Source organism: Capricornis sumatraensis, chromosome X (assembly GCF_032405125.1).
Source record: "Capricornis sumatraensis isolate serow.1 chromosome X, serow.2, whole genome shotgun sequence".
NCBI classification, from domain to species: domain Eukaryota; kingdom Metazoa; phylum Chordata; class Mammalia; order Artiodactyla; family Bovidae; genus Capricornis; species Capricornis sumatraensis.
Window position 1 is genome coordinate 44358882 of NC_091092.1, and position 16704 is coordinate 44375585.

General features: G+C 41.8%; 1 protein-coding gene across 5 annotated transcripts in view; it reads right to left on the reverse strand.

Annotated features, from left to right (window-relative positions):
• The window catches only part of ARHGEF6 (Rac/Cdc42 guanine nucleotide exchange factor 6), a 116640-nt gene that overhangs the window by 69577 nt on the left and 30359 nt on the right, over positions 1-16704 (reverse strand). For all 5 annotated transcript variants that reach the window (XM_068962593.1, XM_068962592.1, XM_068962591.1 and 2 more), the window contains 3 exons: positions 15255-15339; positions 12963-13087; positions 11163-11364 (listed from right to left, as the gene is read on the reverse strand). In XM_068962593.1, the coding sequence (XP_068818694.1) occupies positions 11163-11364; positions 12963-13087; positions 15255-15339 (412 nt within the window). The remainder of the gene's footprint in view (positions 1-11162; positions 11365-12962; positions 13088-15254; positions 15340-16704) is intronic.

Sequence of the window (16704 nt, forward strand, 5' to 3'; positions counted from 1 at the left end):
TTCTATTCCATTTTTGCCTTGCTATATTATATTGTATGCTGCTTTAAATTCCTTCTGAAGTATGGTAGAGTATACATAACCAAGTATTATCATCAGGCCTTGATCTTCCCTTTTCTAAAAGTAATATTTTCTAGTTTTATATCTATGACATTCCACTCCTAAAAAATGCAATATACAGAAAAGAAAAACCAACAATTAACCCATCACCAAGAGCTAACCATCATCCACAGTAACGTTTTGAAGTATATCTTCCTATTCCTTTTATCATGTGTTTGTGAACACACACACACACAGTGATCTTTCTTAATTCATCTACAGCTTAACTCTCCTATTTCATGAACATTTTTCCATTTAACCTTGATTTCTAATAATTTTTATATTTAAAATATCCCTTATGTTTACTTGGCAATTAACAGCTTTTAGGACATTTTATTTGATCTTTACAATGACCCTGTGAGGCAGAGATGATCTTCTCATTTTGCAGAGGTCACTAAGGTACAGAAAGGTGAGGTCAGCTGCCTAAGGGCATGAATTTGGGAAATGGCAGAGCCAAGACTGAAGCCCAGGTGTGTCTTGACAAGAGTCTGTGCTCCCAAGCAGCAGGACGTCCAGAGATGAAGCTACTGAAAGGCCTGGTCGATGGCAGGAGCAGTGGTTCCCCATCTACCTCGGAGCTCAGAGGGGCCATCAGTTCGATCTGGGATGGTCAGAGAAGACCTTGCTGGGCAGCGGGGTATTTGATCTGTCCCTGGATGGGGGCTAGAATTCAAAAAGGCTGAGAAGACAGTAGAGCGTTTTCTCAGCAGGGAAGATTCCAGGAGCACAGCTGTAGAAATGGCAACACTCAAGGCAGGGCTGTTCCTGCGACAGTGAACTGTCTAGCTGGACCAGGCTGTATAAAGTGGAAATACAGCAAAAACGCAGGAATGGGGGCCAATTCTCCCACTCCTCAGCAACAAAAAATGGGGCATATCTAGTTTAAGATCTGCCTGGATCCACATGGTGGCTTCGTGAGGCTTTACTGGATAAATCTGAGCAATTCAAAGCCACCCAGACTATTACTTGAGGTTATAAGTGGCAGAGTCAGGACATGAACCCAAGTACTATATTGCCAAGCTTGGTGTTCGCCCCCCACCACCACACTATGGTTTTTGACTCTTCAGCATACTTGAAATCAACAGTTACCAAATTCTTTTAGTTTTTATTAAGCAAGTTTTCTACAGTATAGCCCTGATGTTACTTAAAACTCAGTTGTTTTGTGTAATTATGACATAAACCAGTCTGATTAAAAATAGAACGTTCCAGAGAAATCAGCAAGATGTGGTCGCCTTTCGAAAGCAAGGCCAAAAGGAAGGGTAAAGAGTAATGGAAAGTCTGCAAAGATGCAGAAGAGGAAAGGAAAGCCCAAAGGAATTGGCCACTGCAACTGAAAAAAAATGGTAGCTATGTAAAGTAGAACAGGGAAACATGAAAGAAAACAGTGACTGCCATGGAGATTGCTGGGTGGCTGAACATAATGCTAAAAGAGCTGGTGCTTTGATGAGATCAATAAAATTGTTAACAAGGATTTACTGAATAGCCCAGGGCACTATATTCAGTGTATTGTAATGATCTATAACAGAAAAGAATTTTTCAAAATATAGAGATATATATATGTATAACCAAATCCCTTTGTTGTACACCTGAAATTAACACAATATTGTAAATTAATCACACTTCAATGAAAAAATTATAGTAAAAAAATTTTAATAAAATAGTCAAACTCTAGAAAGACTGACAGAGGAAAAAAGAGAGAAGATGCATATTGCCTATATGTGAAGTGAAATATGGGATATCACTACAGACTCTAGAGATACCAAAAAGATAAGAAATAGTATGAACAACTCAAAACACATAAATTTGATAATTAGGTGTGAAATGGAGCAATTTCTCAGAAAACCAAAACTACCACAGTTCACCCAATATTAAATACATCATTTGAAGAACCTTAATAATAAGTATGGAAACTGAATTTATAAATTTAAAACTTTGGAAAAAAGGAAATCTCCAGGCCCATATGGTTCTAATGCAGAGTTCTACCAAATGTTGAAAGAAGAAGTCATAGCAATTCTTCTCAATCTCTTCCAGAAAATAAAAGAATTCATTTTATAAAGTCACTATTACACTGACACCAAAACCAAAGACAGTACAAAAAATAAAACTGCAGACCCATATCCCTCATGAATTTCAATGAAAAAACCTTAACAAAGTTTCAGTAAATAGAATTCAGCAATATTTTATAAGAACTTTATACCATGGAATTCATCCCATGGATACAAGTTGGTTAAATATTCAAAAATCAATAGATGAAACCCATGTTAGTAACAGTCTAAAAAGAAAAATCAAATGATAATATCAATGGATGCAGAAAAAGCACAGGACAAAATTCAATACCCATTCAACAAAAACTTCCAGAAAGAAATAGGAATAAAGAACTTCTCCAACTCAATAAAGAGCATCTACAAAAACCTTACAGCTAGCATCTTACCTAGTAGAGAAAAACCTACGGCTGAATGCATTCCGAACCCCAAGATCAGGAACAAGGCAAGGATGCCTGCTCTCACTCAGCGTCGTGCTGGAAGGTCTGGATGTCTCTGCAGTCTGGGTGCAGAATGGGGAATCAATCCCGAGAGAAGAAGGAAAACAGATTTGGAAGGATAACCTTGGAAAGTCTTTAAAAATGTAGTCTTTGCAAACAACCGGCCCCATGAAAAAACTCAAGGGGTGGATGCAAAGAGAAAAACACCAGTACTAGGTTTCAGTGACAGTTCTTGCCTCTTGTTCCTCCTTTGCCCTCTACCCCCCAGCCCACCACTGCCTACTCTTACCACGTGCGGTCTTAGCTGAGACCCACTCTCAGTGAGACACGCAGAGAAGGAATGAATACGTGGAGGTTCAGAAGAGACAAGTTCAGTCCCTGGGGGTGGTTCCAAGTGACAGAAGGGGGGTCAATTTTCCCTCCCCAAAATGTCTCTTTGGCACGTGGATTATATTGGGCTGAAAACAATCAAGGCTCTAAAGACTCAGGAAGTCTTTCTCTTTTTTATTTTTTTAATATAAATTTATTCATTTTAATTGGAGGTTAATTACTTTACAATATTGTATTGGTTTTGTCATACATCAACATGAACCCGCCACAGGTTTTTACCTCCCCCTTAGATGTCTAGAGAATTTAGGTAGAAGGCTTGTTCCCAGAACAGAGCTATCAGCAGAGATAACTGCAAAGAAAGAACATGGGCTGGGGGTGGTGGGGACAACTCTTGGAGATCAGAGTCCACTCTGTGTTCCATGGTCTCTGCAAAGCCCAGCAAACATTTATTTGCCAAACATTTGCTTTTCCATCTCTATGTCAATTGCCTTCCTCCCCTTTGAAGTCTCAAACCACTACCCCCAACACCCTCTTTTATCTTTAGCTGAAGATGGTATTTAAGGTGAACGTTTCACCATTTTGGCAACTTACTCAGTTCCCCTGGGTCTCTCCCATGTAGACAGATTATTAAAAATTTTTTGTGATTTTCACTTGTTGATCTGTCTCATCAATTTCAAAAGAACCTAGAAGGGTAGAGGAAAACTTCTTCCTCCCCAATATAACCTAACCAGAACTAATATGAAAACATAAACCTTTTAGGTGGTGTTTCTAAGGCCATTAAAAACTGGTCAATTCAATTCAATCAACAAAAAAGAAATCAATCAATGCAGTGAAGAATTCAAATGGGTTATTTAGCATAACTCAAACAACAACAGTGTCATATAAGTATAGAGTAAGTAACCTTCCTAGGGCATTATGCTAAGTGAAATAAGTCAGAGAAAGACAAATACTATACTGTACAATATGACGTACACATGGAATCTAAAAAATAAAACTAACTAGTGACTATAACAAGAAAGAAGCAAACTCACTGATACAGAAAACAAACTATTGGTGACCAGTGGAGAGAGGGAAGGGGGAGGGGCAATATAGGGATAGGGGAGTAACAGGTACAAACTATTAGGTATAAAATAAGCTACAAGGATATACTGTACAACATGAGGAATACAGCAAATATTTTATGATAACTATAAGTATAACCCTTAAATACTGTGATCACTATATTGTATAATTTCTATAATACTATACAACTGGGGCTTCCCTTGTAGCTCAGTCGGTAGAGTCTGCCTGCAATGCAGGAGACCCAGATTCAATCCCTGGGCCAGGAAGATCCCCTGGAGAAGGAAATGGCAACACACTCCAGTATTCTTCCTTGGGAAATCCCATAGACGGAGGAGCCTGGCGGGCTACAGTCCATGGAATCGCAAAGGGTTGGACACGACTTAGCGACTAAACAACAATAACAAATATTTCAATAAAAAAAGTTACAAATGCTGGGAAAAAAAGAAATCGTCCTTATTCCTATGTAACAATCCTTTTCCCATTAACTCTCCATTCATTCCTCTCCCTTGCTAAGGTATAGATTCCTATGCCTGTTGGTGGTGACAAGTCAAAAAGAAATCTAGTGATAACTGGTTTTCTCTGGATGTGAAGGATCTGTGTGATACACCCTGGGGATTAAAACAGGAAGTGTAAATATAAAGCCCCATCATGCTTTTGGATTAGAATAAGTAGGAAGAGTCATTTCTTAATCTGCCTTAATACAATTTAATTAGCCATCTACCTAATCCCCTCATTTGACATCTATATTTACCTGCAAAGAAGAAGTTTTAGAAGGATTTATTGACCCTTTAACTGAAACAGCTGAAGAAAACAGAACTTGCTTAAAATATCTGCTCCAGTCATATTTGCCTCAATAGCCAGGAAAATTTTAATGCAAAGTCCTGATAAAACCTTCACCCTTAAAAAAAAAAAAAAAAAAAAACCTTCACCCTTTCTCGGTAACAGACAAAAATTTTAAGGGGAGATATAACCTACTGTGTTACTGAGATATAACTTACTGTGATGTAGTGGCAAACATGATTTTGGTGTATAAACAACAAGGTCATTCACAAGTTACCACTAATTTTGAAGAAAAAGACTGCAAACAGGATAAATGGCTAATTTTCTTATTTATAATGTATCTGGGTCAAGTGAACTGATGGAGAAAAAAGAGCTTCTGTAGTTTATATAATGACTAAGTTATTCATACGTGTACTTTTCAAGAAGTAAGATCCTTGAAAAAAATATTTTTTCCTCAAAATGGGGTTTATTTTTCTCATGTGACAGGAAATTGAAAGGTGGCCAGCAGGACTGGTGACAAGAGCTCCCTAATGTCACCTGTGCCTGAGTTCCGTCATTCTTGCGGAGAGGCTTTCATCATCATGGTCACAAAAAGCTATTCTATCTTCAGCCTTAAACTCATGTTAAAAGGTGTGTGTGTGTGTGTGTGTGTGTGTGTGTGTGTGTGTAACACATTATACTCAAATATTCCATTTCTCAACTTTCTACAGTTTTAGAGTGGTGGTTCTGTAAGTCCTCAGAAATCAACCTCCTCCTGAAGAGAGGAAGAAACTGTCTCCAGGGCTTCGGCCATAATTATCTCTAGACAAAAGTTGCAGAGGATTTCTCAAACTTAAAAATCCATTCCCCAAGTGCAAACTTACCAGAGCATGAAGTGCTCTTGTCAGTGGAACAAAACTCTGCACAGCTCTCCACCGCGGAGCCAGCAGAGTTGTCTGCGGGCTGAGGGTTGCCTGGGACTGGAGTTCCTTTATTTGATTTCTAAGACAAAAGAACCTGTAGCATCAGCCTGAATTGTACCCAGGCTACCGTAAATGAGTATTCCAGAATTCCTGACTCTTCCAGTGATCTCCATGTTACACATCTGGCCCAACAGTAAGCAGATAGAGATCACAGAAGTCCTTTGTTCCATGCCTGACTCAACTTTATAAAGGACCCAGAAGTTGTATAGCAGAGGGGTTGAAAACTCCAAGTTGAAGGTTTCATTTCTTTGAGCTACACATTTAATCTAGAAATCATTTTTAAAGACTCGTTAAAGATAAATGTTCTTTCCTAAGTGGACACATCACTATGGATTTTATGGAAAGACATTCCAAAGATAAGTATTAGTCACTCAGTCGTGTCTGACTCTTTGCGACCCCATGGACTACAGCCCACCAGGCTCCTCTGTCCATGGAATTCTCCAGGCAAGAATACTGGAGTGGGTAGCCATTCCCTTCTCCAGGGGATAAAACAGCATAACATTGAGTTTATATTGTCCCTCAGCAGCCTTCTAAGCAGGTTGTGGCCTTCTTACTGTTTTGTGCAGCAAGATTTGTGTGGTAAAGGATTCAAGCTGGCAAAGAGCTAATACCTACTTTCCCAACAAGATGTTTGCATTACACCGAGTTAATCTCCTCCGCAGTCCCTTAAATATGCTCCACTTGAACTACCACAGATCTTTCACGGTTTTCATTCTCCCCAAATAATCACTACAACTTATATTGTCCTCCACTCTCTTTTGGACCTATCCACACAGCTTCCGTGTCTTTGAGGGTTCAGCTCAAGTCCTATCTCTTCCAGGAAGCCTCTCCCAACCACTCCAGTCGCAGTGTACTCTCTGTCCACTGATGATCTGCTATCTATTGAACACTTCATCATCTACCACTTTGTAGTGTTCATTGGCAGTTTAATCTCCAGCTCTTACCTCTCTCCCATGCTCTAACTTCATCCTGCCAACCTGCTAGAAATCTTCAAAATGATAACCTGCTGGCGCCTCTACTTAACATGTCCAAAACAACTCATCATCTTCCAGTACCAATCACCCACCCCCAACACACACACACACACACACACACACACACAACCTCCTATCTTCTCTATTAAGGGAGTTCAGCATCTACCAAACATTTCCTATGTCTAAAGCACTACAGGAGAAGGCAATGGCACCCCACTCCAGTACTCTTGCCTGGAAAATCCCATGGACAGAGGGGCCTGGTAGGCTGTAGTCCATGGGGTCTCGAAGAGTTGGACACGGCTGAGCGACTTCGCTTTCACTTTTCACTTTCATGCATTGGAGAAGGAAATGGCAACCCACTCCAGTGTTCGTGCCTGGAGAATCCCAAGGACGGGGGACCCTGATGAGCTGCCGCCTATGGGGTCGCACAGAGTCAGACACAACTGAAGCCACTTAGCAGCAGCAGCAGCAGCAGCAAAGGACTACATTAGGCACTATGGACACAGAAAGATATACAAAGATGAATAATTTCTGTTTGACCTCCTTGTCAGGATGAGCTGGGTACCTCTCTTCTGCTCACCATTCTCCAGACTACCTTGTATTTAGAACTTAACATTCGATATGCTAGTAAGACCATCTCCCCACAAGACTATGAACACCACGAGGGCAAGAGGCATGGTTCAGGTTCATGTGCTTCACTGGTTCCCTCATCATAGAACTGATATCCTACTCGTGGCAAATAAACCTTTGCTGCTCAGCTAGGCGGATGACACTGCATGCCCTTAAGGAGCTCACCATCCACCTGGACCCCTAGGCTTGGCATTATGTTCACCTCTTCCTTTTCCTCATAGCTAATCATCAGCAAGTTTTCTTGATTCTGTTTTCACAGTATCTATTGCATCCATCCGGAGAACACAATGGCACCCCACTCCACTACTTTTGCCTGGAAAATTCCATGGATGGAGGAGCCTGGTAGACTGCAGTCCATGGGGTCACAAAGAGTCGGACACGACTGAGCGACTTCACTTTCACTTTTCACTTTCATGCATTGGAGAAGGAAATGGCAACCCACTCCAGTGTTCTTGCCTAGAGAATCCCAGAGATGGGGGAGCCTGGTGGGCTGCCGTCTATGGGGTCGCACAGAATTGGACACGACTGAAGCGACTTAGCAGCAGCAGCAGCAACTGCATCCATCCACTTTCTCTTCTTCTCCACGGTCATCAAAGTCAATTGCTGGGACCTCAGCAGTAGTCTTTACTGCTTTCCCCACATCCTCCTTGATTATCCCCACCACTTCCCTGCCATCCAGCCCCAACATCACCACTAGAAAGATTTCTCTAAACCACATGCAATCCCCTGCTTACAGCTTGTCATTGACAGCCTTCTTAAAGTAGCTCCAGCCACACCCCTTCTCCTCACTCACCTGACCCTCAACCCAAATCCTCCTACCACTCATTCCATGCTTCCCTACTTCCCAGCTTTAACTTAGTAACTGCTTCTATCCTCTGCCCATCAGAAGCCTCTTTTCATCATTCAAGACCGAAGTCAAGTGCTTCTTTCCTCTTAGGTTACTGTTAATCAAATAATTTCTTTACTCTTCCAACAGCTTTGTACATATAACTTTGTGTGACTCTGGCCTAACCTGTCATGTACACACCTATCCTGACTACTGGACTGAAAAGTCCTTGGGGGCAGAGTCCATGAGGACAGATTATTACAACCCCCTTCCCACCAAGTGGGCTTCCCTGGTAGCTCAGTTGGTAAAAAGAATCCACCTGCAATGCAGGAGACCCCAGTTCAATTCCTGGGTCAGGAAGATCCCCTGGAGAAGGGATAGGCTACCCACTCCAGTACTCTTGGGCTTCCCTGGTGGTTCAGGTGGTAAAGAATCCACCTGCAATGCAGGAAACCTGGGTTCAATCCCTGGGTTAGGAAGATCCTCTGGAGGTGGGCATGGAAACCCACTCCAGTATGCTTGCCCGGAGAATACTCATGGATGGAGGAGCCTGGTGGGCTACAGTCTGGGGTCGCAAAGAGTCAGACACGTCTCAGTGGGTAAGTACAGCACAGCCCCACCCAGTACCCAGGAAATACTCAACAAATAAGCTGAACAGAACTGAATAACCTGTCCCACAACATTCATTCATTTTACAAATATTTACCGAGCCAAATCAACAGAAGAAACATCTCTGCCCTTGTGGCACTTATATGCTAATGGTAGAATACAGATGGTAATGAAATAAATAAATAAATATACACTGTTAGAAATAAATGGTAAAAAAAAAAAACCCTACAAAAGGGAAAGGGGACAAGAGTAGTGGCAACAGGGTCCACTTTTCCCCTGGGTGACTGGATAAGATGCTACTTCGAAGCCAACAAGGGAGCAAAGACCTGAAGTAGGTAAGGGTGGAGGGACAGCAGGTGAGGCAGGAACCTGTCTGGAACAGGCAACCAGGAGGCCCGCATGGCTGAAGTGGGACAAGTGAGGGGGAGAGAGGTCAGAAAGAAGGTCAGAGGGGACACCAGAGGCCAATACTGGAGGCCATGTAGACTATTGGGATGACCTTGACCTTCACTGTTTTTGAGCTGGGAGCCATTATAGTACTCAAGTTACATTTTAATAGGATCATTTTAAAAGTACCTTCTCAATCATTTTAATAATGCTCAAGGTACATTTTAAAAGTACCCTCTGGCTATTGAGTTTAAATTACACTATAGGAGTGACAAGGACAGGGGCAGGGATGCCAGTTAAGAAGCTATTGCAATAAACTAGGTGGGAAGTGGTCCATACTCTTCCAGTCCTAGGCTTTCCCTGAGAGGCAGGCCTCCTGACCCCAGTTAGGCAGACCTATTCTTGACAGCTGGAAAAGAGTTTCTAAGGGTTAGGTTCCCCAGGTGCTCAAACAAGAGCCAGAGCTTGCCAAGTGTATCCTTAACTGAGTTGTAAACCAAAGAGAGTTTAGGAAAAACTCAAAGAGAAGGGATCCAAGACCAGGACAAACTTAGGGTGGTTGGTTCACAAGGGAGGAGCCAGACTATATGCTACAAGGCATCTCAGTAAGGGACACTATAAGGAGGGTGGCGTGCTGTCTGTTGGCTACCTACATCCCCTCAACAATGCTTGGGATTCCCAGGCCAGGCCAGGAAGCAAGGGCTGTTCCTTTTACTTTTCTGATGAAGGCATTGAATCAGTGAACAAAGTTACAGTGAATCTGTCAAATTATTTAGAGAGTCTAACAATCAGATTATACACATTGAAAGATGTAAAAGGGGTAAAAATCGGCTGTGAAAATCATCAAAACCAAGGAAATTCCAGGCAAAGCCCATGAAAATACTTCAGGGCTCAACAGAAACTCCTCGATTCCCAGTACTAAAAGATACTAAGACATTTACACACACACACATAATTATAAATCTGTTAGTAAATACTTATTCCACTAAAGGAAATGCTCTACCTTCACCTGACACACAACACAGAAAAGCGTGAAGCTAAATTTCAGCTCAAATACTTTAGGGAAAAGCTCCTAACAGTGGTTATCTGGAGGAGGAGATAAGAGGGGAACTTTCATTGTCTCCATTATCTATTTTGATAAGTTTTAACTTATAGTGAGCCTATAATCTTATTAAATAATAGTATTAATTTTGAGGTATTAAAAAAGCAAAAAAGACATCAACCAAAGGAAAAAATATACCAAGGAGCTAACTACTCAAAAGGAGCCCCTGGGTAAATAGTTTTGAAGCATGAAGAGCAATAATAATGTGAATAACTGAACCTTATTTTATCTGTATTATGACACATTTTTATAATGCCAGGGATTTTTGTTGGTTTTGTAATATAAGCAAGATTTAGTTTCTTGAAGAATAAAAGGCAAGAGAGTTACCTAAGAAAGTTCTAGAATGATTACTGATGAGCGATTAGATTGCATTTCTCTGGGTATCATCATGAAAAAGGGTAAACGGTTAGCAGTGTGCAATGACTTTAAGAGCAATCTTATTCAGAATCAAAGTGGCCAGACAGCTTCCTGCAGCCTTGTGATTGTTATTTCTCCTACATATCTCTGAGACATTTAGACTTAAGTTTGCTCAAAGAGCTTAGGGATAAAAAAAGGAAGCGAGCACATGGCCTCTCTTATTATTGTATTCTGCCATCCGTGATTCTTGGAGTAGCAGGAAGGACTTTATAGATGGGCTACATGGGCTAGAATTAGTAGCAGAAAGGGACATAGTTAAGGTGGAACAGTTGTCTAAGCTTTGAATTCTTTTGCTTTTTTAGTTTCTTGCCGCCTTGATGTAATCTAAATACAACTTGGCTTCAAAATATCTAATCACAGATTTTTTTTACCCCAGTTCTGTTCTAGTCTTTTTCACATATACCAGTACAAACAATTCTGTGAACCAATGAAAACTGCAAGATTTTCTGTCCAAAGACCAAAAAAAGCTTTGAGAGTCAAAAAAGCTTTGAAAAGATTGACTTACCACTGGATTTAATTTCTCGGACATAATTACTAGGGAACCAGCCTGTTCTCCCATTTAATGTGCCTTCCCACCAGCCTCCTTCTTCAACTCTAGTGACATAAATGATGTCCCCTTTACAGACAGACAGCTCGTCTTCATTAGTCTGCTTAAAGTTGAATCTCGCCTTTACTATCAACTGGTGACTTCCATTTTCCGTCATCTCCTGGAGAAATAAAAGTCACACCAGATTAGGTACTTATGTCAATGAGGCTGGGGCAGAAATTCTATGAATTTAGGCAAATAAAGTAGGGTGACCAAGGATAAAACCCCAGGTCTATCTCAGTCTTGAATCTTTAACTTAGGAATGGGCCTAATGTAGGTAGGCCTTGCAGGGGCACAGGCAGTGAGAAGAAGGGGATTAATAAAGCCCTCAAAATTGTAGGCAAACTTTTGCATTTGTGAGAATGTGTATTTTGGAGGGGGTCATGCCTTCATCTCCTTGTCCCCCACCAGTTATCTAAAGATACTACTTTTATTTTTTTGGCCACACCACTCAGCTTGTGGGGATCTTAGTTTCCCTACCAAGAATCAAACCCAGGCTCCCCTCAATGGAAGCATGGAGTCCTCATTACTGGACTGCTAGGGAATTCCTGAAAGATACTTATTTAAATGAGCTAGGAAACAAAGTAGATTAATAAACTATCCCACTCTGCCTGTACCCAACACTCAGACAAAGTCTTACATAATTACATGACCAAGATTAGGTACTAACCTCATCTCATAAAATCTGCCTCCCACCTCCCAATTACTAAGAATATCTTAAATTGGCTAAGGCTTAGTCATATGCAAAGATCAAATATCCCATAGTTATCCAAGTCAGGAGCTCTTAACCTGTCACAGGTCCCTGAGAAGATGATGGCACAATGTGCCTTTACCCAAAACAGAGACTAGTAAGTTCAGGGAGAAGATTTTGCATACAATTGGAGAGGGCCCAAGGGGTATGGAACCATACAGTGTTCATCAGCTTCTGAAAGGGATCTCTGATCTCAAAAGGTTAAGTGCTTTGGAAGTAATTAAAGTACTTTGGAACTAATAGCTCCTGACGGCTTAAAGCAAGTGGGTGGATTTTGACAAGGAATAAAGGTCTCAAAAGAGCAGAAGCTAGGGTGCTTCCTTCCAAAAGAAAGCTCCCATTAAGACCAAATGCAATGATAACTGAGCCATCCCAATACAGGAGCTCAATAGGAATGCAAAGAGAAAAAGAAAATGGCAGTGATGATGATGAGAGCAAGTAATATATATTGATTGCCTGCACTGTGCCAGGCACTATTTAGTTCTCTAATAAGCCGGGGGCGGGGGCGGGGGCGAGAGGTGGGGGCTGGTGATGGGGAAATAACAGCAAACTTCCCTCAGGAAGTTGGACTAACAACTGACATTTGCATAGGGTTCTCAGTTGCTCAATTCTAGAAAGGGATGGGTTTCCCTGGTGGCTCAGAAAGTCAAGAATCTGCCTGCAATGCAGGAGACCTGGGTTTCAATCCCTGGGTCAGGAAGATCCCCTGGAGAAGGGAATGGCTACCCACTCCAGTAGAAAGGGATAGAACTTTGAGGCTTCAACCCTGACTTTCTGACTCTGCAGCCCACATGCCTTTGATGCGTTCCCTTGGGCCAGCCTGAATGGGGGTGAGGTTCCAAATTCATTTTATCACAACACCGCAAACCAACAGGATGGTATGTCACCACCTATGGAGATGTAACCAAGATAGCCATCGAATTTTATGGATTTAAAAACAGGCCAGGGGAAGTGGGGACCATACTTACCACTGGCTTTGACTGCCTTTGCAGTCCTGGAGCTGTGCTAGAAACTGCTCCCTGTGGGTTTGTCTGAGAACTATTAGCAGCGCTAAGAGAAGAGGAACGTCCACATGGCCTTTCTGAGAGCTGATCTGTGAAAAGAGGAAAAGGCACCGTAAAGAGAGCCCCTTGTGTCAGAAAAACGTCTCCAGCAAAATATTATCTTTCACGGGACATTATCAAAGGCAATCTGACCAAACTTCTAACTGTTCCATGATGAACATGCTGAGCTTATTTCATCCCCCCTCCCCTCCATTGCAGTGGCCAACTTCTCTTTCTTAACCTTACTGGCCATTGTTCTCCAGTAGAATGAAAAACAGCGACACAACCACATTTTCTCTTAACCCATTTCTCTACAATACTTTGCTCCTGAACCCGTTGCAACAGTATGCCCTGTGATCCCCAGCAGAACTATATTGGGTACCAAACAGCTGTCTGTGGCTCTTATTACTTTGAAATATTTTAAATTTCTCGCTTTGTTTTTTGGCCCATAACTGAGTGGTTCTTTTCTTCCTCACATGGAGCAATGTGGCACATATAATGTCAAATCTCCCTTGTGCCTGGGGGATGGGAGAATAAGAATGAGAGAGAATGTGTGTCTGGGAAAGATGCAGTCTTGATACTAAAACCTTTTTTTTAACTCAAATTCAAGAGTCTTTTCCTTGAAACCATGTGAAATTCGATCAGCCCAGCGCTGAGTTGGGTGTTTTCAGAATGCCCAGAGCATACTAAAGGGAGGAGTTGGCTTCCTGACAAATTCAAATGAGAGTTCTTTTCCTCTCCATTTATTTTTAAAAGATATAAACTGCAAAAGTCTAAAGCCCAAACATTCCCTAGGCGACAAGCTCAGTATCCAAGTAATCTCCTTGATGCTGTGGGTTTTAACTTTCACCTCCTTGTATTTTATAAATATCTGTGGCAAGGGAAGAGACTGTAAAACTTGCTAGGAAAGTCTGGCAAAGGAACATATAATTTGTATGGCATAATGTTAGAATTATACGATCCTCCCTGCCCAGAACTGGGTAGTTGTCATGTGTGTTAAATATAGTTACTTGAATTAGCTGTACTTTCTGCTATACGCCTTGCAATAGCGCCAAAGCATTTTCTTCCAGAAAGCAAAAGAACAACTTCAGAGAAGTATTTTTACATTTATTGCTATTATATACAGCTCTTTTGACTAAAACTGTAATTACTTGATAGCTTCCAAGATGCCCCAGCCTCTTTGGCACTTGATTATATTGTCTGTTCTTGTTCTTTAATTGTTTCACATGGGTAAGTTGAGTCTCCCTAAATAGATGGTAATTTTCTCCAGGGCGGGGATCACGTCTTACACTTTCTTTGTAGCACCTGGCAGTGCTGGGCACACAGCGTGTTGACTTTTCAGTGTTTTGAGCAGCAAGACCCAAGTTGGAGCGTCGGGGCTCTCGAGTCAGTGAGATGTGGGTCTGAATTCCAGGTCTGCTGCTTACTTTCTGCTCGAACCACTATGGGCCTGACTTTCTTCATCTGTAATATGCACCTACTACTGACACCTAGTCCACCTACTCCCAGGCTTGTTTCAAAGATTGAATGGGACTACCGATGGCTCTTAGGACAGCCATGACCCATGGTAAGGGCTCAACGCATGCTAACTATGGTTATTACTGCCCTGCTCTCAGTAAGATACTGTATCATGGAAGGAATGAAGCTATCCTTTAAGGTTATCATCATTTGGTTCACATGCACTAGGATTTATATTTATTTCATTCTGCCAATGTGATGGGTACTAAACATTTAAATAAATGATGTTCTTTTCTCTCACTATGAACCTGAGGTTTCATTTCCAGTGCGAGGTTACTGAAAGGTTCCTTAACATGGACAAAGACATACTGAAAACTATGAGAAAAAAAAAAATGTCTCTGGTGGGGAAAGGGAAGTAACGGCTGCATTTTGTAAACTTTATGAAAAAAGGAACTGATCTTTTTCCTTTTAATTTTCTGCCTGTTATACTCAGGGGTCTATTTGATAGCTTTGAATGAAATTGTTTCTTGATTCTTACTATATTAAGGGCATTAGCAAAACATCTGTAATAGTTATGTTGAAATCCTAAAGTATGACGAATTAAAGCATCTGGCACCCACTGGGGTTCTTTTAAGGGGAAGAGAGAAATCTGTCTCAAGGGCACAGTTGTGGCCATAGTCGGATCCTAGAGGAATCAGAGACACGTGAACCCAAACATGTCACCCAGCCCCCCCCCCCCCCATCTCAAGCCCTACTTACCTTCTGTTGCTTTGTTGACAGCTAAAAGAGTGTGCAGAACCTTGGAGAAATTGACCCCTGCATAAAGGTCCTCAGGATCAAATATCTATGAGAAAGGAAATTGAAACTGTTAAGACACTGTAAGTATTCAACTCAACAAACCAAAGTATCAGAAGGCTACTTCCTCCAGCTCTCAGGGGAAAATAATGTAAAAGCCAAGACCCAAACCTCTGTACACCGTTGGGAAAAAATGAAAGCGGCAGCAAAGCCGCCTAATGACATATGGCAGCCATCAGTGAGTCAGAGAGAAGCAGTAATGGGAAATGAGAACTACGCTGAGTGCAGCGCCCACCAGGAAATGCACAGACCTGCTCTCCTGACCTGAACCCATCAATACTCTCGGCCCAGTTACCGGAAACCCTGTGCTGGGTTACAGTCAGTGCCCATCAACTACCGAAGGAGGGGGAGCCCTTGTGACACCCTTCCCTCAGTACACTTTATTCACTGTGCTCAGTTGGGCGCTGTCAGCACTGCCTTCCTCACTTCTGCCCATCCTCACTGTGGCCACACACTGGGTCCCAACTTCACACTGCCCAAACTTCCTGCCTAGGCCTGCCTCTTGCTCCCAGCCTCAGTGCCCAGTTTCTGCGGCTTGACCTTGCCCCTCTCAGCTCATCTTCATGGATCTGACCCTTGGCCACTCTGAGCCTCTAGGTTCTTCCTGGCCTTAGGTAACTTTTCCGGATATGACCTCTGCCCTTCCTGGTATTGCTCAACTGCTGGCAGCAAAACATTGAAGAAATACAATATTTCACACGGCCAGTTTCAACCATCATTCTGATATCCCCTGTCCCTAGGGAAGATACCAAGCAGTTACTGTTTTAAAGACAATTGTTCATTTAAAAGTGTATTCAATATCTTTTAATAACCTATCATGGAAGTGAATCTGAAAAGGAATAGATCTATAGATGTATAAGTGAATCACTTTGCTGTACACCTGAAACATTGTAGATCAATTATACTTTAGTAAAAAATAATTTCACAAATTTAAGAAAAAAATTTTAAATGCTTTCAATGTATTAAAGTGTATGGCGATGTCTTCTAGTCTCATAAATGTGTATTTGAAACTAGAAGTCTGCTCAAGGACAGGCTCAACCTATTAATCTGCCAGTCAATGATACAGATCTATATATGGTTTAGTGGCTAAGTCTTGTCTGACTCTCAAGACCCCATGGACTGTAGCCTGCCAGGTTCCTCTGTGCATGGGATTTCCCAAGCAAGAATACTAGAATGGGTTGCCATTTCTTTCTCCAGGGGATCTTCCCAACCCAGGGATCGAACCCACATCTCCTTCATTGGCAGGCAGATTCTTTACCACCGAGCCACCTGGATTCCCAGATCTATATACATATCTATTGTGCTGTGCCATGCTGTGCTCAGTTGTATCTGACTCTTGCTACCCAGGGGATTG